Source organism: Chiroxiphia lanceolata, chromosome 1, assembly GCF_009829145.1.
Source record: "Chiroxiphia lanceolata isolate bChiLan1 chromosome 1, bChiLan1.pri, whole genome shotgun sequence".
Lineage (NCBI taxonomy): Eukaryota > Metazoa > Chordata > Aves > Passeriformes > Pipridae > Chiroxiphia > Chiroxiphia lanceolata.
In genome coordinates, this window is record NC_045637.1 from 94220358 (window position 1) to 94243905 (window position 23548).

The window sequence follows — 23548 nt, forward strand, 5'->3', positions numbered from 1 at the left end:
AGGTAGCCACAAGTATGTTCTAGTTACATTAGCAAAAGATGACCTCTAAACATTACCCAGCCTTTTTTCTGATGTTAGAAAACAGAAAAGATGCATATATCAAAGACTTCTTTATAGGCTGCCAGAAAGAAAATTCAACAAAGCATAGCTTAAAGGAAAGTCTCTGATCTCAGGTAGAAAGGGTGTTTCACTTGCAGGCAAAACAAAATGGAGAAGGGGGAAGAAAATACCTTCTCCTGGAACAGAAATGAAAGAAATCATGTCAGAATTGAAATCTCTGTATTGGAAACTTCCTTGAAGGACTTGGAAGGAAATGTGGAAGATGTGCATTAATTATTAAGGACAGTTTTTACATATGCTGGAGTTTCAAAGTGGTGGAAAATCTGCTTCCTGAACAGGAATTAGAGATTAGAGATTTAGGAAAAAAAGAGAATGAGGAAACAAATTTTAGATCAAAAAATGGCATGGAGGTGTGAGGAGAGGAATCTTTCATAAAATTACAGAAGCAGAAACTGTAGAACATATGAGTAATGGTAATGAAAGATTGGAATTTCCAAAGAAGAAATATAAATTAATATAAAATACACCTTCTACCTCTCTTGGAAAGCTACTTTACAAAGTAAAGTATCATGAAGTCCAAGAAAGGGGCAATTTGAGAAACAAGTGGGGAAGTTTCTATTTAAGAGAAACATATTGACAAAAAAAAAAAGAACATTTTCTATGTAAAATCATTTTCTGGTAATGCTTTATGAAAATGTGGTGTGCTATTTGGTACTCTTCCATTCTTAGGAGCATACCTTTTGTTATCTCAGTTGCACTTTCTCCCTCTTTTTGACACCTCTTTTGTGACACCAGGCTGAGTGGTTGGCACCAAACTGAGTGGTGCAGTTGTCACAACTCTAGGATGGGATTCCAGCCAGAGGGACCTGGACAAGCTCAAGAAGTGGGCCAGTGGGATTCTCATGAGGTTTAATAAGACCAAGTGCAAGGTGCTACACCTGGGTTGGGACAACTTCCAGTATCAGTACAGGCCGGGGGATGAATTGATCGAGAGCAGTCCTGCTGAGAAGAACTTGGGGGTGCTGGTGGGTGAGAGGCTGGACATGAGCCAGCAATGTGCGCTTGCAGCCCAGAAAGCCAACAGGGTTCTGGGCTGCATCAAAAGCAGCATGGCCAGCAGGTTGAGGGAGGTGATTCTGTCCCTCTACTCTGCTCTGGTGAGACCCCACCTGGAGTGCTGCATCCAGCTCTGGGATCCTCGGCACAAGAAAGACACTGACCTGTTGAAATGAGTCCAGAGGAACACCACCAAGATGATCAGAGGGATGGAGCACCTCTCCTATGAGGAAAGGCTGAGAGAATTGGGCATGTTCAGCGTGGAAAAGAGGAGGCTTCTGGGTGACCTAATTGTGGCCTCCCAGTACCTGAAGGGAGCCTACAAGAAAGATGGGGAGCAAATTTTCGCAAGAGCATGTAGTGATAGAACAAGGGGGAATGGATTCAAACTGAAGAAGGGTAGGTTTAGGTTAGATATGCAGAAAAAGTTCTTTACTGTGAGGGTGGTGGGGCACTGAAACAGGTTGTCCTGTGAAGTTGCGGATCCCTGGAAATGTTCAAGGCCAGGCTGGATGGAGCTTTGAGCAACCTGGTCTAGAGAAAGGTATCCTTGTCCACAACAGGAGGTTTGGAATTAGATGATCTTCAAGGTCCTTTCCAACCCAAATCATTCTATGATTCTCAGAAAGAACGGATTGTAGTGCAAGGCATACAAGTAGATAGTGCTTTTGCATGTCTTAATCTGTTTTATTTAATGTATTACTTCTGTTCCCTGCTAGTTGTAAATAGAGGTCATAAAAGATGGTGTTAAATCCTTCTTAATTAATCTTTTTTTCTTATGTTTTCTTCAGTTATTTCATGAAGGTCACTATAAAGTTAACATAATAAAAGAGATGTTTCCTTTTGAAGAGTAGAGCTCAGTCCCACCTATGGATGTTTTTAAAAAGAACCTTCAAAAGTCTAATTTTTTCCTGGAAAAGGAACAAAAATTTTTAATGTGATGTTCCTCAGATGCAGATTTTTGTGATCTACACATTATCTGCATGCCGTGTTGGTGGTGTTTATTTGGAGGGTTGAGTTGACTTGAATTTTTCTTCTACCTCAAAGCCCAACATTTCTCAGTTTAGAATCAGAAATTTGGGATGGATTATTTCTTATGGGCAGAATAGATTTTCCTTGCTGGGTTTAGATAAACACTGAATTGGATCACGTGAAGTGGTTGGGGAACTTTAATCAGTGCTTGTCCTTAGGAACATAATTAGCAAATTTACATAACAAACACTTGAGATGCAGGTCAGCCACCTTAGGTCATGGGTATGGGCAGGATGACCTCTCAGCTTTGTTTCCAGCCTTATCTTCTATAATTCTATGAGCATTTTAATTTAGCCAACAATCATTTGAAGACAAGAAAACTGGAATAGAAGGTAATGCACTGATCCGAGACATTTCTCTGCACTGGTTAGAGGGCTAAAATACATAGAGGTGATTTAAGGCAGGAAACCCAAGAGCCAGCATAAGACTTTCACCAAGCAGTTTTATCCTGAGGTCTTTAATTTAATGGGCATGTTGTCTTTCTGCCCATCCCTCTAGCAGGGCTGAATTTCAACTACAGTGATCAAAGCTCAGCTGAAACAGCTCTTATTACATAGCTCCTTTTTAAACAAATGCTCACTGAAGTCCATTTCAGGTAAAAATATCTGAACTTTAGTTTGTTTACTTTTAATTTCCTCAACAGACAGTGTTATTTGGCTGAATGTCACTGTTTAATCACTTTAAATCGCATAATTATGTTAATCCTGTGCAGTGCATGCAATAAATGGAAATAGTAATGGCTAGGATGATTCAACTTTAAGTCATTTTCTGGAGAATAAGAGAAGGTTAAACAGAAGTGTTCTCCCGCTTCTGCCTCCAGAAGTAAAACTCCAAGTGCTAAAATAGTTCTACCATTTTTGTGTGTTATTTCTCATACTTAACCTGCTGATGCTGCACTGTAGGATGAGGGGGTGGGTTCTGCTCTCTATTGGCATAGGGACAAACTGGAAGTGTGTAACCATGGTAATTTTAACTACTTGACACTCCCTGTAATATTTAGGAGCAACTTTTAAAATAGTTTTTCCTTTTAATCACAGCTCTAACAAGCAGACTCTTTGGAAAGAATCAAAAGGCATTTGTTTTTTTAATAATGCTGTATTATTTAATGTACCAGGTTATAAGTTCCCTAAGTTTTAATTGGCTTTCAGGGGAAAAATGTAGCAGCCACAACTTTTCTCAATTTTTATGTTGTTTTGGAGGTCATCTACTTCCAATTTACAAAAGTCATTATAGGTTTGACTTTTATACCTCTCCAGTAGACTTTAATACAAAGGTAAGCGAAGGATATTCAGTCTGTGTGTACATTTTATCTCTGCTTGTAATGTTTAGTCATCCCTTTTCTTTTTATTAGTACTCTTTAGATCAACAAAAAGCGCACACTGGCAGTATTTCTCAGTTTCTTCCCTCTCTCTCTTTTTTCTGCAAGCAAACACACAGTCAGAGGCATCAGATATTTTTGTCTTGGATGAATGTTATTTCTATCTGTTCCTCATCTATTGAAGCTGTAATCATAGTAGTCTTTCTACATGAATACTTGAATGAGACAGCATGTAAAAGGCACATGGAGCCTATGATATAGCTTTCCCCATCACCAAAGGTCAGTAGGAGGTTTGATTTTACACATAGAAGGTTCTGGAATGTTCAACTTCAGCCCCTTAGAATTGTATTTGTTGCTAGAACCATTTCGGTCAGATGATTCATTACCTTTGAGATCGTTTTGAAAAGCAATAAAAATTACAGACTTGAGATTAATCTATTTTTTATGTGAAAACTGTTTTTAAAGTGTATCTCATTTCAAAGAAATTAGCAAGCCACGTTAAAGGTAAACTGGAGTCTTCTGTATCCTTTAATATTATTACATGTTCAGAATTTTTATTGAATTTTGAGTACATTAATGGCTTTCTAATAGTCTAAAATCAACATTTGTGTTCTTATTGGCTCCCTTTATGATAATGAGTATTTACTAAGATTTGTGTAAATTTTGCAAATAACTTTTTTTTTTTATTCTGACATATCTATTGAAACACTGTTGAACTGATCCAGCAATATTAGGATTAATTGTGAGTCATAGTAGGAAACCAAGATCCATTTGTAATCATAATTTCCCAGTCAGACTTTTATAATATTTGGATATAGTGATCTATGTTTGTGCTTTTAATATACTTGTAACATTAGATAAGAGATTTTTTTTGTGGTGTCAAGGGTAATAAGGTAGAGAAAAGGGGGAAAAGGCTTGTCATTAAGAGAAAGAAACAAATTTTTTAAAGTTCATCAGTACTAAATTATAGTTGGGGAGATATCGACGTGTAAAAATAGACAGCAGTGACTATATCTTTGACTGAAATTGAATTGCAGTTGAGTAATAAGGATGAGATTGTATTTGGTGGCTACATTGGAGAAATGGTATCTTAAAATATTCAAATACCATATTTCAGTGAAGTGGATGTGAAATTCAGAGCCTTAAATTTAGTCCACCGAGAATATACTCCTAGTTACACTAGAATATCCAAAGAACTTACTGTGGCTGTTGAATATGTTAGAATGATTGCATCCTAAAGGACAGTCCACAGAATGTTGTAGCATCTATGTAAGCTTAGAAAACTAGTGCTTGTTCAAAGGCTGCATACAGTAACTTTGTGTTTATGCAGACTGTATTCCGTATCAAGTTTAACATCCAGTCTGAATCCTTTGTCCTGTGACCAGATCAAAGCCTTTATCATGCCATTAGCCATTAAAGCATGTTGTTGCAGTTTTACTGGACCAAAAAACAACAGAAATAAACCCTTGCCCTCCTACTACAATCTCTCCCCCTAAGATATGTTTAAAGGAGTCCTCTCAAACTGCAGGAGGCATAATTGCTTTAAAAGTTTGCATTCTCTCTCTCTCTAAGAAACTTGGCTTATTGCCTTTTAGTTTTCACAAGACCTGACTCTTAAATTTGACCTTAGGATCAGTTCTTATTTTAGCCAGTTCCAAAGCAAACTGTTCCTGTGGGCTTTATCAAAGACCATTAAGTAAAAGAAACAGTAAAAAAAATTACCGATTATTTAAGTACTTCATTTAAGACAGCTTTACTTGTGGTTAGTGTACAGTACACTAGTCTTGATAACCTTCCTCTGACTACTTCCCATTGTGTATTTAAATTACTTGAAGGCTTCTCCCACCTGTAATTTCTTATTTCAGATGTTAGAACCTTTCTTAAAGGTGGGAAAAGATTTTCTACTGACTTATTCCAATGTCAGTCTCTCATACTAGCAAAAATCCAGAAATTACTACTAGATTTGGTGCAATTGTCTGATTCAGCATTGGGATGAAGGAATTTTGCATTGAAAGATGTATTCAAGTTAGCATGAAAGGTTATGGTGGTGGTATGATAGGGTTAGTGTAGACAGCTCAAATCCTGTGCATGTTCCCACTAAAGTAAAATTAGTGCTACATCTGTTTGCATGGTATTATACCTTTCTTTTTCATTATGCCTTTCTTTTTCATCACAACGTGTTCCAAAGCTTGTTCTTCATTTTCACAGGGAGTTGACTATAAGCGAATTTGCAGATTAGCATCAGAAACAGTTCATGTTTTGAGGTTCCAAAAGAGTCAGAGGGCTTAAAGCACAGCTTTTCTGTATTCAAAACTCAAGCCCACGGGATTCTAAAACTTCAGCATATTTACTTTCATTTCATTTACTGGAGTCAGGATCATGACCCAGATTTGATGTAATAATTAAATTGCTATCTAGGACATATTTCTTCCATACTAGATATTATAAAAACCTGAGGTTTTGGAATTATTGTGAGGAAGATATATGTACTTCAGTGTTGCTTCAGCTTTTAATTGTTGAGATCACAAGCACTGGTATGGAGTAATTTTTCAGTAGAATATAGTGGTGTAAAGTCAAAACCAAAGTTGAACTCATCATCATCATCATCTTCGCGAATGAAGATTTAGGAAGGGCTCTATCCACATTTGTTACAAGCACGCTGGTGGCTTATGAGGCCAATACGAGATAGACATGTCCGATTGCAAAAGGCACAGCAGAAAGACTCCTTAGGTGGTATATTCTGCAAGACACAGTTCTTTCTGTGTTGTCTTTTCTCCTCAAGGGTGATCCTGCATGCATTCTCAAAGGAAGCAGCAGCGTTTTAGATGGTGTGTCTCCAGGACTCCCAATTGGAGGCCAGAGTAGACCAGTTATGTTGATCAATATGGTCAAGGCTGAGATGTTGTTTCAGGGAGTCCTTGTATCTTCTCTTTGGGGCTCCTCTCTTGCGGCAGCCGGTGGCAAGTTCACCATAAAGCAAGATCTTAGGGAGGCGGTGGTCTTTCATCCTTGAGACGTGCCCTGCCCAATGCAGCTGTGTTCTCAGCAACATGGCCTCAATGCCTGTGACTGCTGCCTGTTCTAGAACAGATGTATTGGTCACATAATCTGACCAGTGGATGTTTAGGATTGTACGGAGGCAGCATTGATGGAAGCGTTCTAGGAGTCGCAGGTGGTGGCGGTAGATGACCCATGATTCAGACCCATATAAGAGAGTAGACAGCACAGTGGCTCTGTAAACACTGATCTTTGTACTTTTCTCCAAGTGTTTATTACGCCAAACTCTTTTATGAAGCTTCCTGAAGGCACTGTATGCCTTTGCTAACCTGTTGTCTATCTCTCCGTCAATCTTACCGTCCGTGGAGATGAGGCTGCCTAGGTAATTAAACTGTTGGACTGATTTGAACTCTGATTGGCCAATGGTGATATGGGGATGATGGAAGACTTCCTGAGGTGCAGGTTGATAGAGAACTTCTATATGGTGATCAATGCCACTGAGGTATAAAGGAAATAATATGGATTTTTCTCATGTATTCTTTATTGTAGAGAAGGACTGACAAATCCTTTGTAAAATAAAAACATACATTTAAAAATTTTTCAATGATAAACGTTTTTAAAAAGAAATTTACATTTTTAGTTATTCTTGGTGATGGCAATCACACAGAATAATTAAGGGCCTAATGGCAGAACTTTTTTGGCCTAGGTAGCCATCAACCCATAACAAAATATTTATTTCCAAGTTATAGTTATAAAATAGTTATTTCTGGCTCAACTTCAGTGAACAAATGCAGTAATGAGTGTTGATTTTACTGTGCTATCAATGTCTCCTTTATGACAGTTTTCATTTTGCCTTTTTACCTGGTCTTACCAGTAGAAACAGTGTTTTGTGCTTCTTGGCCTATAAAGAAGCCCTCTCCACACGTGTGTGAGCATGTTGTCATTACTCTAGCGCAGAAATGGCCAGCCTCTGGCATAGGACAACCTAAAGAGCTCACCTGCCTCATTTGGCATTATCCAATACCTTCTTTTCCAATTGCTACTAGGTCAGCGTCATACATGGCGGAGCACGTGTGACATGTGGAGAAGGAGAGCTAGTAGTTATGAGTTAGTCACATGATGCATTTATGTCTGGGGGTGTGATTGGCAAGGCATGGTGGTGTAAGGGTCTTGGTAGACTCATGTGACCTCTCAAAATGTCTGACCACCCAAGTACTACAACGTGAGATGTAAGGGGGGTTGATAAATAGCGAGAGGAATGAAACCTGACTGGCTAGAGAGCCAGATGTCAAATGTGAAATAAAAAGGAAAAGCCCCATGGAAATGACCATTATTTTTCTTTAGTCTCGGTAGAACCAAGGGGCCCTTGGAACAATATTATAGGAGAAAATTATTCACTAAATGTCTTGGCTTTCAAATGATGGATTCTTCTTCATACCTGTATATGTATACTGTGGCAGAACTTGAGCAAATGCTCCATTTTGGATTGGGGTGGCTTGGAAATTTTTGTGAAAGTACTTTTGATGGAAAAAAAGATGTGTAGGCAGTACATTTCAGCTCTTTTTGTCAAAGAAATCACATAGCTACAAAAACTACCTATACATAATAGCGACCAGATGGATCTCTGGTCCTCAGTAAAGGGTCTTGTTATCAGGACTGGAGAATTTTTTTTTAAAAATCTCGTCCTTGTTTTGACATGACTTCATATGTGATTGTAAGTCATTTCAGTCAGTGTGACTGTGATTTATCTTATCCGTATGGAAACTATTTTGCAATTCTCACATACAAAATCTCTGATAAGTGCAGATAACATAATTATCATACAAAAAGGACAGCTGTGAATATCCATTTCTGACACAGATAGTTTTTTCAGAATACAAGAACTTTAATTTGGTAAAATGATGGAAGTGGTGCTTAGAATGACAGGAATTCTTTTCCTTTTTCAGCTTGTGTGTCTCTGTCCAAAGAAGCATTAGTTCATTATTTTTTCAGTGAGGAGTGCTTAAGATTCTGTAGCATAATCAGATTTTGTCACAGAACCACAGGGGAAAGCCAGATGTGCAGCTCTTAATAGCTGGAAAGGAATAAATTATACTTGGGAGAGTATCTTGTGTGATTAAAAAAGCCTGTTGTAGTGCTGTTAAGCTGTAGTATGGAGACATGAAGCACTGTAAAATCCAAACCCATCAATTTGTTAGAAGACTGCATTAAACCCCACAGTTATCCTCTGGGCTTGCATTTCTCACCCCTGTAGACACACCTGGTGTATGTTTGCCGTTTTCAGGTTGTCTTCTGTTTTATTTGTGGTTTTCTCCATTTTTCTTAATTTCTTTTCCCAGCTTGTGTAACTGTTGTGTGTGATTTGGAGTTTTAGGAGTACCAGTTGGTCAGCAGGGTGATGGCATAAAACAGATTGTTGAGGCTGGGATCTGGCCTTCCCCTCAGCAGGAGCAGTGATTAAGATTTGGGTGAGGTTTTCTTACCAGCCCTTGACATGACTCTTACTGGATTGTTCTCCTATTGTTGAACTAAGTGAGTAAGCTCAAATATTACTGGGATGGGCAGAGATATTGAAATGGTGTGTACACCACTTGCCCAGCAGTAAATTGATGTTAATAGTTGCATTCACCTAGAGACAAAACCAACAACAAAACATCAAAGAAAGCTGTATTCAAATACTATGGATTGTATTCTTACAAGCCAGTAGCCTTTTCTAAATAGAGAAAAGAACACTACAGTGATACTGAAGACCTATAATATGTGATAACAAGAAGAATGTAAGCATTCTGCTTCTCGTGTGCACGGATTATTTGGAGTGTTAAGTGAATTACTCTGAACTAAGGAAATTCTAGAGTTTTAGGTCCTCATTTCCATGTAAATGCCAACAGTACTATATTTCAGCCTTTAATTAGGTGCTCATGCAGTATTATCGCACACATCAGCACACAAATTTGTTTCCCCTGTGCACAGAGCTGAGACTATTAATTTCGAATCAGAATTGTTTAGGTTGAAAAAGACCTTTAAGATCATTAAGTCCCACCACTAACCTAGCCCTGCCAAGTCCATCACCTCCCTGGGCAGCCCATTCCAATACTTAACAGCCTTTTTGGTAAAAAAAGATTCCTAATATCCAATTTAATAAGGTACTGTTAGGTATTTTTCCTCTTCATTGTTTGTCATGTAGTGACAGTGTTATTTGCTACATGCTGTTCAAACCTCACTTTCAAGGGAATTACTAATTTCTTTCTAACCTTTCCTATGACCCCCATAACTAAATTTCTGAGTGCTTCAGAAACAATAATAAGTTTATGTTTATTATCCTCCTGAAATGCAGCTTTTGTCTTCCCATTTCACAAGTGAGGATGAGGCAGATGTTCAAAGTGTTCACTAGAAGGTTAGTCTAAAAAACAAATTTGATGGTGGTCAGTTAAGGATACCTGGGACTAGATACTTACGAATTATTGAAATTTTGTAGCATATATTCAAGCAAGTTGCAGCAGTGACTGTTCAACATTTAAGAGAAACCAACTCCGGGGGATGAAGTTTCAAAGAAATAGAGGAAATTAGTACTTTTTTCTTCATGGCTAATTCCAGAGGAACTGATTTTTCTCCTCATTAGCTAATCCTAGGAATTATCAGATACAGTCTGATAGAGCACTCCGTGTAAAACCAGTGTGGGAGAAGACTGAGGTCCAGTGGGTACAAATTGCCAGTATTTGAGCGTGACAGGACAAAAATTCGTGCACAGGCACTTCAATCTTTTACAGCTACAGAAGTTGATTGTCTAGTCAGACCACCCTGTGAATGATACAAATGCTCTCCTGAGGGCAGATATTCGTTACAGCCTGTAGATTGGATACTTACTGTTCTTTGATGTCTTAGACAGAGCGCCAAGGTGCTATCATGATTATCTAGCATAAAATACACAGCAAGCCAGGAAAGGTTTCTCTCATGTAATCTTTATTGTGGGGAAGGGCTGACGAATCATTTGTAGAGACCGAGGATAGAGAGACTGTGTTAGAGCAGTTAGGCTTGCTAATCACAGAAAGTAACCACTGTTTGATGTTTCCATGAGAGTCCTCCATTAACTGCAGTTGAACTTGACTGAGTGTGAAATTAAAAAGGAGACTCAGATTTCCAGACACTCCCTTAGGTGCTCAAAACTATGCTAACTGGCAGTGTGGGAGACCTCCTAGAACAACTAAGGAAAGAGGCCATGACAATATGAAAAGAAAACCTTTGTGTTATCACTGAACCCACAAAGTTGGTCAAGATCAGTGACACTTTATTAACTGTTAAATTTCAGGCTTGCATGAAATGCTTCTTTTCTCCAAGGTCTGATTCCGGCTGTGTTTGGTGAGCATTTGCATTCCCAGGAACTGGAGGTGTTTAATACCAGGCAGAAAAATCTGTAAAAATAAACGTAAGAGAAATTTTCAGGAGACAACATATTAAGGCACTGCCTAGCTTTAAGAAAATGTATTTAGAACTAAAATTTAACATAGATAAAAGGTTTTACAGGCTTGGCTTCTAGTGGCAACTGGAATCTGAGGCAGGAGTTGTAGAGGCCTGATTGCTGACTTATGCATTATGTCACTGGAGACACTTCAATCTTCTGTATTTGTTTCTCTGCCTGTAAAACGAACAAGGCATATAGATCCCACAGATGCCTACTGCTATGGAATTTGAAACTCTGGAACCTAGTATCATTTCAAAATATATAAAATGCTGGTTTTTTAACCATGTTTATTATCCATGAGGGCTGTATCCGTTTGTCTCTGGGGTTGTTATATAAGTCTCTGGGAAACATTCCATTTTAATGTTTGCTTCTGTAGAAAGATATGAAAACACCATAAATTCAGGATTATGGCATATTCTGGGATTAGGGAGAAGGCTTTAGCCAAGAATATCTATGTCAGTTTATTCTACTTTGCTCCATGTGAAAGATCTTTAAAAGCTTTTCTTGATTTTGAGAGAGAACATCCCTTGAGTAAAAGCAGTATTGCTCATTTCACTGTTGATATGTGAATATCATTCAATTGTATTGGTGGTTCTTGTGACATGAATATATATTTTCAGATCTAGCTATTCATTTTACTGGGGTACTCCTTCTGATTGAAACCTTTTGTGTCTTTGCCTGTAGCTACTGTTGACCTCCATATAATTGTCATTGTTATTTCAAGATTTGAAAGGGAAGCAAAAAAGGTGATGATCTCTGAAAACTCTGTAAAAAATGTAATCGTATTTCATTTGATAATCTCATTTGTAGAACAGTCTTCAAACATTCACATACTGCTAACCTTTTTCATCATCCAACAAACTGGGGAAATTTTTGTGTTATAACCTTAAAATAGTTATTTTAAAAAAACCACCAACCAAAAAAACCAACAAAAAAATCTCTGTGATCCTTTAAAGAAGGAGCAAGATGGAATCCTTTGGAATGATATCCAGTAAGACAGGCCATGGTATGCACACTGAAATATTATATCTGGTGTTACTACATCTAAATGTACATCCTGTAATTCACTGTAATGTATTTTCAAAGCCGCGAAGCCTGTGCTGGTGATCTCTAGGAAACAGATTTGTCTGTTAGCCAGCTAATTACCAGATAAGTGCCCAGAGCAAATACCTGCCATCTCTTTCATAAAACTGTGCTGTGCACAGGGAGATAAATAGTGACAGAACCCTATCCTGAATTTTTCCACATTGTGCTACTAGGTTCATTCTTCATTTCAAGTCATTACTTGGATGACTGTGATTTTTGAATTGCAAACTTCTTCCATTTAGAAGGTCTCTCAGTTCTGTTGTGGTTGCAAGTGCTGACTGGAATGCTGGCTTGCATGTCCCTTGTTTCCAGCAGAGTGATTGACACACACACACACACCTTACTACAAAAAAAAAAAAAAAAGCTCAGAATCCAGACATCACACTATTTTTTAAAAATGTTGTGTCTGACTTTGAATGGTAAGTTATTTTGACAGTGCATTACTTGTGTAGTGGAAGCATACTTAGTCACCAAGCTTAATAGCAGCATAAAATACAAATAAGTAAAAAAAAGTCAACTCCTGGCTGGAAGCATTTATAAGTAAATATAAAGAAACAGGCTAAAACAAGTGGGTTTAATGAAAAACAGCACAAGACTGTGTTTTAAACATTTTGGAGGTGATTTTTGGCTTGTGTTTTCTTGGTTGGTTGTTTCTCTCTTGTTATTGTTTCTTTTGTTAGTTGAGCTTTTTGGTTATTTCACTCCTCAAAGTGTACATCAAAAAGGAAGTAATTTAATAAGCTCCAGTTACTCCACCTTCTGTCTAGCTTCTAAGTGTTTTATGAATTTTGAGGGCTGATTAAGGGAATAATCCTTAAAGACTGTTTGGATGAAGAAAAAGAAGTAGGTAGGCAAGGGCCTACCCTTAGATAAGAATATGGAAGAGAGCAGAGAGATACCTGCCAAGAAAAACACCAATGGAGCCTTACAGTAATGGTGGGAATTCACAGAGAGAAATTTGAATTATTTTATACTTTTAAATAGGAATATTCAACTTTGAATTTAACGTTAATTTAGGAGGAGGAAGTTCCAGATACATGTCTGTGTGACAGGGACAAAAAGTCATGATATGACATGTCATTCCAAATCTGTGTTCCTACTGGCATCTCTGCCTCTGTTTATTATGAGAGGCTGTATGGTCAGATGATACAAGAGGGGGGAGAAGCAGAAGGAAAACAGAAGAGACAGAAGGGATTGTAGTAGTGATCAAGGCAAAAGGTAGTTGAGTAATGAGAAAGGGTTATTTTTCTATGCTGATCAAAGGAATCAAACAGATCATGCAGGTGTTACTGGAAAGAAAAAAGATTTTGCTGACTTGCTATGCAGGTTAGAAGTAGGCCCTCTAAAGATGGTCTCCATAAGGGATGGCAACTGGAAGAAACTGCCGTATTTAAGGCAAATGAGCTTAAGATAACTCAATCTCTATATCCTACCATTATTAAATGTATTGTGTGTTTGTATTTGGCCATGATCCAGCTGCTAGGAGTATTGCTGATCTGATTTGACTGGGTCATTTGCAGTGATCTTGACATAAATTAGGAATTGGTAACTGGAATGAGTTCAGCTTAGCATCACAGAGATGGTCAGGTCCTGGAGCACTTGGCCTCTGAGGAGAGGCTGAGGGACCAGGTTTGTTCGAGTCTGGAGAAGGGATGGCTTGAGGACACCCTGACGGAGGCCAAGCAGTGCCTGTGGGAGGGTAACTGAGAAGAATGAGCCAAGTGCTTCACAGTGGCACATGTGGTATGATGAGAGACTGGGCCTAAGTCGAAATGAGAGGTTCAGACTGGATATGAAGGGAAACATTTTCCCTGTGAAGACGGTCAGGCAGGGGAACAAAGACCCAGAGGGGTTGTGCAGTCTCTATCCTTGGACATTTTCAAAGCCCAACTGTTTAAATCCCTCAGCAAACTAGGCCGTAGCTGACCCTTCTTTGAGCAGGAAGATGGACCAGACACAGTCTGAATTATCCCAGGATCCTATGAGAGGCATTAAGACAGTTTAAGTGACTACAGCTATTTCCAAGATACTTTGCTTAATTTGTTTTATTGCTATAGCTTCAGTTTTAATGATTAATAATTCTAATCATTGCTAAGACTCTGACCATTAACTTAGAAATTAGTAACAAATCTGTATATCCTTTGGCTCAGTTCTGTTCCCTCACTTATATATTAAATCATAGTCATACATCCCACACATACACAAACACACATGCACACAGAGAGAAGAAACAATATGAAATTCGTTTGCAAAAGTGCCGGCTTATTTATTTTTTCAAGGTTTCCCATTTCTTAAAATTGGTATTGGGAATCACTGAATTCCTAGGAATGGTTTACAGCTGATAACATCTGACATGCTTGTAGACAGCATTTTCTCTTAACAGCATAGCACTGTACATTGTAATACATGATGGCAGGGATGCTGCTTATAGGAATTACTGTGTTAATTCCTTTAGGAAAAAACATTTTCTATGCCATTTATTTTGTCAATTAAGGTCAGCATTCCACATTTGCAGAAGGCTGGTGGAATTTTTCAAGTAATAAATCAAAGGAGCTCTCTTATACCTACAGAGCTAAATGTGTCTTCCGGAACTATTCAATAAAATTCAATTTACATATTTTTTGGATGTGTAATCTATGTGACCTTCACTAACTGTTTGTTTTTTTAAATCTGAAAAATGCTTTCAAAGTGTAATGGCCCAGAATTTCAAATGGTGTAGCAGGATATGTAATGCATATTTTAATGTGTTTTCTTTTAATTTGTCACACAGACTTGTTGTGCATGATTATATAAAAGTCCATATTTTTAAAGCCAATAGTATAAGGGTCTAATGTACTTGGTTGGGCTAAAAAATTCAGAAGTCTAATTTATCTTGAGATATACTCAGCCAAGGAGTTTTTCTCAGCAGTTAGCTAACACTTCAAGCTCTAACAGTGCCCCTGAGCCATATAAGAAATTTGCATGTAAGAAATGTTTTGAATCTATTAAAACCTCAGCTCAGAGCTAAAGAGTTTCTCTCATGTCTTTGTTGACTAACATGAAGTGAGATCTTACAAAAAGCTAGCCTATGATCGACAGATGCCAAATCTTAGGTTTTGATGTGATTATATATTTCTTTCATGCACGGTGGTTTAGTTCTAGGACTGGAGTTTCAGAAAGACAGCAATCAATGGGTCCGTGGAAGAGTACACAAAATTTATTACTCCTGGCAGTTGTCAAGGCGGAATTATTCAAAAAATAATCTGAAATGCATTTGATCATACACCCGAAGTTTTAATAATTTATATTATACCTTATTAGCAAAGTCTTGTGTTTACTTTGTGACTGCCAAAACAAGATGAAAGGCTGCCTCCATGGAAATACAAGATGCTTAGCTCAAAGTGTCTGTCTTCACATTTCAGTTTCATAATTTCCCTTCTTCCCCTTATTTTGATTAATAGTCTATGGTGTGAAATCTTAGAGTACATTTTCCTTCCTTTTTAGTGAGAGCAATGCTCCTTAATAAGTCTACCAAAGAGTTTATGTCCTATCAAGACTGAAACTAGTATAAACATATATTTTTGGAATTTCTTTACCTTAGGGTTTCCTCCAAGTATTTTTTGGTTAAAAGAGGCTTTGAATTTAGTTCTAAATTCCAATGAACTGACTCATTATGGTAATCTTCCTGAGTCTTGCAGCTACAAAAGTACGATTTCTGAGCTCAGCTTAAGAAACTGCTGCACTCTGAGTAATGATTGTGTATGGTAAATATCACAGCCATATCAGTTCAGAATATAACAAAAATGACATAAAGATTTCCTTGAAAAGCTAGTGTACTGTAAATATTTTATCTAGAGGTACAAATAAGGGCTGTTCAGAGTTAATACTAATATGAAGTGAGAGCACGGGGAGTGGACCAGTGTAAATACTAGTTCGAAAAATGAGTTCTTTGCCTCAACCCAGGTTTTTTACACCAAAGGTTCATAAAAGAGCTCTAGTAAACTTTGTTCTCTGTAGAAAACTACCCTCCTCACAAAACATGAAAGATCTTTTCTTTTCTGCAGGTGACTTGGATAGCTCTTCGAGGCACAGTACATGGAAAGCTTTAGGGAAAAAAACAGGTATGGGAGGATCTCAGAATAAAGCTCTATAGTATTGCGAACTCTGAAGCTGATACGATAGCCCAGATCTCTTGTAATTTGCCTTGTCTACCCTAGAAGGCTTAATTTTAGTTTTAGTTTCTGTAGCCTCATCCTTTCCCCTCCTTCTCTGTGAGTGCAATATACACTACTGTATACTTCACCTGAAAACTAATTCCTCAGACAGAGCCTGCAGAAGCCCTTTTGCCCAAATGAGATTATATATGTAGTGTTTTTCACTAATACATCTGTTTTATATGATACTTGTGTGTTAGGAAGAACTGCTTATATTTTTGGCAGGCCTTTCACTGTTGTCCAGACTGCAGTGAGGGCCACTCAGCCCTTACTTCAGGAGTACAAGAGTGCATTAACATGGTCAGCTTAGCAGACTCCTCTTCCCGCTGAGAGTTTTGTGCCATGTCCTACAGAGCTGCACAGCAGACTATTAGGAAGAGGCATCCACCTGCAGGTGTCTCTGAGTGATTATCCTGGTTTTAAATGCTCTTGTATGAATCTCGAGAGGGGGACAAAAGACTGCCATTTGCTAGAAGAGCCTTTTGTTTGCAGGGAACCAGATGTACCCTTTTTTTACAAATACATGTTCTGCGACAATAATGAGGGAAATTTTCAAGGGAGCCAGTGGTATTACCCATGTGTCAGTGTTGCAAGGCAGAAGTTTGGGCCAATCTAGCGAATAGTTCTTAGAAAATACAGATCAGATTAACATATTCTTTACTTTTCTTGAAAGAAAGTATTTGGCAGGATCATCTGAAGACATATGCATTATCAAACAGAAATGCAGTAGTGTTTTAAGTGGTAAGGTGTGAAGTGCATCTTTAAGAAAAGGGTCATTTCAGTTTGCAAATTATTGAGGTTTTGTCCGTATAAGAACTGTTTAATCCATGAGAAAATTTGTAAAGAAATCACGTTAGCGAGATAATAGGAGTAGTATTTCAGGTATGCATCCATTGAAAAAAAAAGCTTCTGGTTTAAATTGTTTGATAATCTCTTATATGAGCTGAGATACTGTGAAAAACTAAAGTTTTGAGCAGTTTAGAAAATGTGACTACCAATAGAAACAACTACATCAGAGTTCAAAATGTAAGATAGGGAGAAAACAAAAGAACAGTGAAATTGTGATAATTGTACCTCTAACCAAGTTAGGTTTTGATATTAATTAAATACTGTGAGATAAAATCTCATCTACGGAAAGAAAATAAAAAATGGGGTTTAGTGTATCAGTATGATCATCTCATTTATGGGAAAAATGATAAAGTAAGGAAAAAATGGGTCTCACAGGTTTACCAGCTGACTTAGATGAAATGCTACTGGGACAACTGGTCATAGGGCCAGTGGTATTCACCACTGCTGGAACTTTTTAAACCTTGCTAAAATCTGTTTTGCCATTCTGTCCTATAACCAGCATGCAGCACTACCTAATGCATATGCATTGCATGTTGCAATAGAGGCATAAGAAAACAATATGGTAACAAAAAAAAGCTGTGTAGGCTATGCATGATCAAAATTATACCAGCAAGATGAGACTGTTTGGTTTAACATTGGAAAACAGAAAAACTGTAAAGCATAAATGAAATGCCAGTTAAATCACTACTGAAACTACAGCACAGAAACATGAATGGGTGCACGAGACACTGATGTGTTTAACTGTTAGTGAAGGAGAAAAGAAAAAAAACTCTCTCAAAACATTTTACAACTTGTAACTCGTGTTTGGGGCGTTTTGCTGGCTATCCCTAGTCTCACAGATACAGGTAGGTAGGAACTGAAGCTGAGCATTGAAGAGAAAATTACGTCATTTATGAGGTACTGGCCCTTTTTATCTGTTTGCTAAGGGATAGCATCTAGACCTATGCAATAAATATTCAGGACTTTTATCATGTGGTGTAGAAATATTTAATTAGGAGTTGGTAGTCTGATTGTAGTCAGGCAAATTTTAAGTCATGAATCAGTGGAAAATAAATATCAGAAGAAATCAGGCTTTAGTTACAGTGATATTTTTACAGCCTTATTCATTCTTCTAAATCACTCTAGCCTTAGTGTTAATGTAACAATACAGGTAAAAACTGGTCATTGCCATAAGTTATGCTCTGTAGATTGGTAGAGATTTGTGAGACTTGCAAAGAGAAGAAAGGCTTTATAAATGTCTAGAAAGAATAAATTGCAAAGGAATTAATTTATAAAGAATCCTGTACATTTTCCAGTTTATTCTGCAGGCAGAGGTTAATCAGCTTTGATTTGGGAGGATAAAATAGCTGTGGCCAGGTACTAAAATTTCAGATGCCTTAGAAATTGATTGTAATTAATAACAGTATGAAGCAGTTTCCTAGTTTTTGATGAAGGTAACACGTTTGTCACAGTATAGACTGAAGTCCTGGAGTACTGTTCTTACCGTGCCTCACACTGCAAAGAACTACTACACCCCAATTTGCTTACCTATTGCCTTTCCTCTGTTTACCCAGCTGATGATGTTCTAGGTGCAGTATATATGACAAGTCATCCTCATTTCATAGTTCACTTGATTATTAACCCTTTACCTGTGTGAATTGAGATCTAATTCAGCAATAACTCATATATTAGAGCAGCACTTACTCCAGGCTGTCATTTGTCCCTTTGATGCTTACTTACCTAACCAGTAGTAATCATTATTTTCCTTTTACTATTATTACAATGGAACTGATTGCAGAAATGGAAAACAGGAGGCAGTAACAGACAGTTTGAATTGTGCCGTCAGACTTTTGTGGGCAGAAACCTTTCTTGGAACTTTGATATTTCTTTGAGTTTGCCCAGCAATATGTTTGGTAAAGGAGGGAGCAGGCATCTGGTCTGTATTTTCATGTGGCCCTGTTTCAGCTTCTTGGAAATACAAGATTATCCAGATAGGTACCTTCTGGGTTCCTGACTTGTTTTGTATGAAATGTGAAGGGGGGGGATAAAAAAATCTTTTTTAACTGGAAAATTTCAAGCCAATTAGAAATCCAGCTGAACTCAGTTGACTTCCTGAGAGATTATTGAAATAAAGGGAAGGAAACAGCAATTATCCACAGAAATACTGAATCTTATGATGCAACATCATTACGCCTTTGTTTAATTACACCTTTCCTACTTACACCTCTTGCAAATGTCATCAGACTACAGTTGCAATGGATGCTTTTATTTTTGAGTATCTACAGTGCTAGCATGCTGAACTGAACAAGGTTGCAAGAGGGAAGAGCTTTTTATTGTTTTTCACTTGGATTTTCTGCTGATATAGTGACTCACTATCTGTAACGTGCTGCAGTTAAAAGACCTCATATTCTTGGGGATCTTGGTGCTTGCAGTCAGGTTGGGAATGGTAATGGCAGGCACAGCAGGGAACTCGGATGCAATATGCTGAATGAGAAGGTGAGTGTTTTAGCACTCCTGAGGGTCAGAGGAAAGGAAAAGCCCTGTGGGAGGATTTTCAAGCACCACTGAGCTGGCACACCAGGAGACGATGATTGACTTTAGAAGAGCCCTGCTGTGCAAAGGATTGTAGTGTTGTGGTCCCCTTTATCACTGGTTAGACATTTCCTTTGGAGAAGCCAAAAATGGGAAAGTAGCGAGATAACGCAAACTGAATAAAAAAATAATTGTCAAACAACTCTCTTTGATGACATTGGGGTCTGGAGATTTGTTTCTGTTGCTAACAGCTTAATTTATTTGATGCTTAATTTCATTAGAAATATTGATTTTGTATGGCATTGATAAGATTTCTGTATGAAAAACTGATGACCTGATGATGCAGTGCAGGTTGAACTGTTGTTTGTCTTGAAAAGGTATATTAATTTAAACCTCAGTATAAAGAGGATGTTGTATTTGGTATGTAGAATCAGAAATACATAACACTGTTTCAATCTTAATATGTGCATTTCTTCACAGGAGTTCAGATGTGGACCACAGAATGGCACAAACTGCAAAACACACCCTTCTGCTGAGATCCCAGTGAAAACACCGCTCAGCTCGTGGATGGCTTTGCAGCTCCCATGGCAACAAGGAGGTGGACTGAAGATACTGTCTGCCAGCCTGGCTTTACTGGCGGTTCTTGTTATGTTTTACTACAGTGGAATGAAAACAGAACTGTGAACTGAATGAGGCTTTTATGAAAACAGTAAAACTGCTGTTTAAAATCTTCAAAGGAAACACTTTTAGCAAGAAATCTTTTTTTTTTTTTTAATAATTCGTACTCACTCTATGCCTTTCCTGTCATTCAATGGAGAAAATGTTAATAAGCTGTGGGGAGACCTATCTTGTCAAAACCTGAGATCTTTGTTTGGCAGAACAGTTTGTTGCATCTTCCCTTTTCTTTTTTTTCTGAAATGATGCAATATTTGCATTGCATACTCTTTTCATAACTGCTGTATCAGGTAAAATTGCATGAAGTTTATAAGAAATGTTTCCATTGAGTGATATTGGTAATCTTTTATCGTCAGAATATTTAAAGCTTTCTTAAAGATTTTTCTTAGTGCAGTGTGATGGTTTGATATGTGTCTTTTTACATTAGAATCAAACACTGCAAGACCATTAAAGTTTATCATTTGTTGCTATTTATTTTGCTGTCATGTCTGAAAGAATTTTGCCTGCCATCTTACCTCTCTCAACTTTGCAGTGAATCACTAGGCTTTCTTAATACAAGAAGAATTATTTTTTACATAGAAATACTTTTAAAGGTTTTTTAATTGAATGGGAATATGTAGAGTTCTATTAAAGGATGGATTTAATACAGCCTATAGATTTAATACAATGCTCAGAGAAGTACATGTGAATCTCTGTGAGCTGTGCGTTGGATCATGCTGTGGACAATATTGCTGTGTTAGTGGGGAGGTTGCATTGGGCACACTGGAAATTTCTAATTACTTTCTTCAAGCCATTTTTGTCATGATGGGATCTCCATGCATCTTGAGAGTGTGCTGGTCAGTCAGGGGCTGGACTGTGTGCCCAGTTCTTCCAGCAGCTAACTGCCTGATATTGTTCATTTGTTCATGCCCTGTCACCTTTCTGAATCTTCATCCAAACTTCTACTTGCAAAGGCTGTTTAAAATTTTGAGAGCAGGAACTCTAGGGTTTAGTTTTTTTTTTACTTTTGGGATGTTTGTGTGGTACCCAGATGGAGTGGAGCTGCCTACATGGCTGGTGTGATTTAACCCCCAGTAGGCAGCTATCACAGAGCCACCCGCTCATTCCCCTCCCTGTGGAATTGGGGCGAGAATCAGAAGAGTAAAACTGATAAAACTTATGGGTTGAGATAAAGACACTTAAGTAGGTAAAGCAAAAGCTGCACAGGCAGGCAAAGCAAACCAAGGAATTCATTCCGTCAGTACTTTGGCAGGCAGGTGGGCAGCCATTCCCAGGAAAGCAGGGCTCCATCACACGTAACGGTGACTCAGGAAGACAAACACCATCACTCCCAATGTGCCCCCTCCTTCCTTTTTCCCCTAAACTTTTTATTGGTGAGCATGATGCCATATGGTCTGAAATATCCCTTTGGTCAGTTGGGGTCAGCTGTCCTGGTTGTGTCCCCTCCCAACTCCTTGCACATCCCTGGACTCCTCTCTCACGGGGCAGCGTGAGAAGCAGAAAAGGCCTTGACTCTGTGCAAGCACTGCTCAGGAACAGCCAAAAGGTCCCTGTGTTAGCAAATCTAAAACATAGCCCCAGATCAGTTGCAATGAAAAAAATTAACTCCATCCCAGCCAAAACCAGCACACTGTTTCTACAGTGCAGGTGAATAGTCCACTAGTAAGAATGCTTTGTACTTTATAAGCTGGGCATGCATAATGGTTACAGGCAATTAATCAGGAAATTCCACCATGATGCTTTCAGTACAGCCTGTAAATTATAACAACAGATGTAACTGTCTTCAGGAAATCAGGTATGTGATGACTCAAATATTATACTTCTTATTGCTACCATTGAACCACAACTCAAAATTCATGAGATTTTAAAAAATAAAAACCAAACCAAAACCAAACAGTGCCCTTGATTTGCTTCTGTTTGGTTTGGGGTTTTTCCATGCTTTTCTTTACAATCAGGAATATCTAACTATCAGTAATTTGCATTTTTAACAAATTTGAAAAATTCTTTAAAAAAAGCACAAGCTTGACTGAGGGAGTTGAAATTTTCAGGAAAGTACCACAGATTGCAAGATTCTCAGGAAAACTACGGATTGACAAAATCGTTATGTCTGAGCCAAATTTTTGCATGTGATGAGAATAAACTATGCAGATATGTTCTATGCCTCTAGCATTCTCTCTGTCAGCCACTCTAGCTTATCTAATCGTAGCAATTACAGATTCATTGCATCAGCTGTTACAGAGATTTACAGAGCTTGTGATTTAGATACTGCACATCGTGTACTTTAATGGGACCAGCTTATTTCCTTAGAAATAGTGCAGTATACTGAAAGAGGCCAAAGAAGACTTTGTAAATGACATTGCCCACTGCAGATGCAGTATATTCATAAACTGTCTTAATCTGATAAGTAGGAAGTGTTGCTTATTGAGTATTTTGCTATCTTCCTTTAGATTTTTGAGGGGGAGTTTTGACACTTTGTGTTGTAGGGCAGTAGTGTGTTTGTCTTTTTTTTTTTTTTCCATTTATGTACAACTGAAGCTTTCAAAGCCTCTGAGCTGAACAGATTAATTCTGGTGAAATAGCTCACCTTGACTTTCAGGCCAAGCCTGGGGTACCTGGGGCTACTGGTGCAGGTTGGGAAGGCTCAGTGAGTGTAAAGTGGACTGCAGAAGTATATCTACTTCATGGAACGAGTTGACCTGAACATATTTGATCTGTGATTTTTTGACCCCATTTGGATCCCTGAACGCTTCTAACTGCCATGCCAGGCAGCATTTTTAATTTTTCCATCGACATTATGTTTGAGGCCTACTTCCACCAAGGATTCTCTCTTTCCAAACCATCAGTGCAGGTGAGAAATCTATTGCACTCCAACTTATCAAGGTCATTGCAGGAGAAGTTTCCCCACAGTCAGTTGATCACACGTTTTCACATCCTAAACACACTCATCACTAGAGAATGTGTCGGCTAATAAGAAATCTACATTCAGTGTCTTTTTTTTTCAAAGCAAAAAAAGTATATAATTTCCATTTGGTACCAAGAAAACCTCAACTATTTTTCTTAAATGTCTGTGGTAGTTTCCATTGAGGAATCTTGCAAACCACAGGACCCTGAATAGCAAAGACACCTTAAATCTCTTGTGAACAACATTAAGTACACACATTATTTTTTCTTGTGCATTGTATGCTGGAGGACTTCTTCATTTAATCTTTTCATTGTAGCTTTCTAATGTATACTTCTTAAGAAAAAGAATATGAAATAGAGGAAATGGTTTATGTAAAGGTAGTTCTATAAAGCAAGAGAGAGAAAGAAGGA

At 38.0% G+C, this 23548-nt stretch overlaps 1 protein-coding gene across 1 annotated transcript in view; it reads left to right on the top strand.

The window, feature by feature from the left end:
• CDKAL1 (CDK5 regulatory subunit associated protein 1 like 1) overlaps positions 1 to 20710 on the top strand; it is a 409356-nt gene extending 388646 nt beyond the window's left edge. Inside the window, 1 exon segment of the mRNA XM_032688042.1 lies at positions 20042 to 20710. Within this exon segment, the coding sequence (XP_032543933.1) occupies positions 20042 to 20245 (204 nt within the window). The 3' untranslated portion in view covers positions 20246 to 20710.
• The last annotated feature ends 2838 nt before the right edge of the window (positions 20711 to 23548 follow it).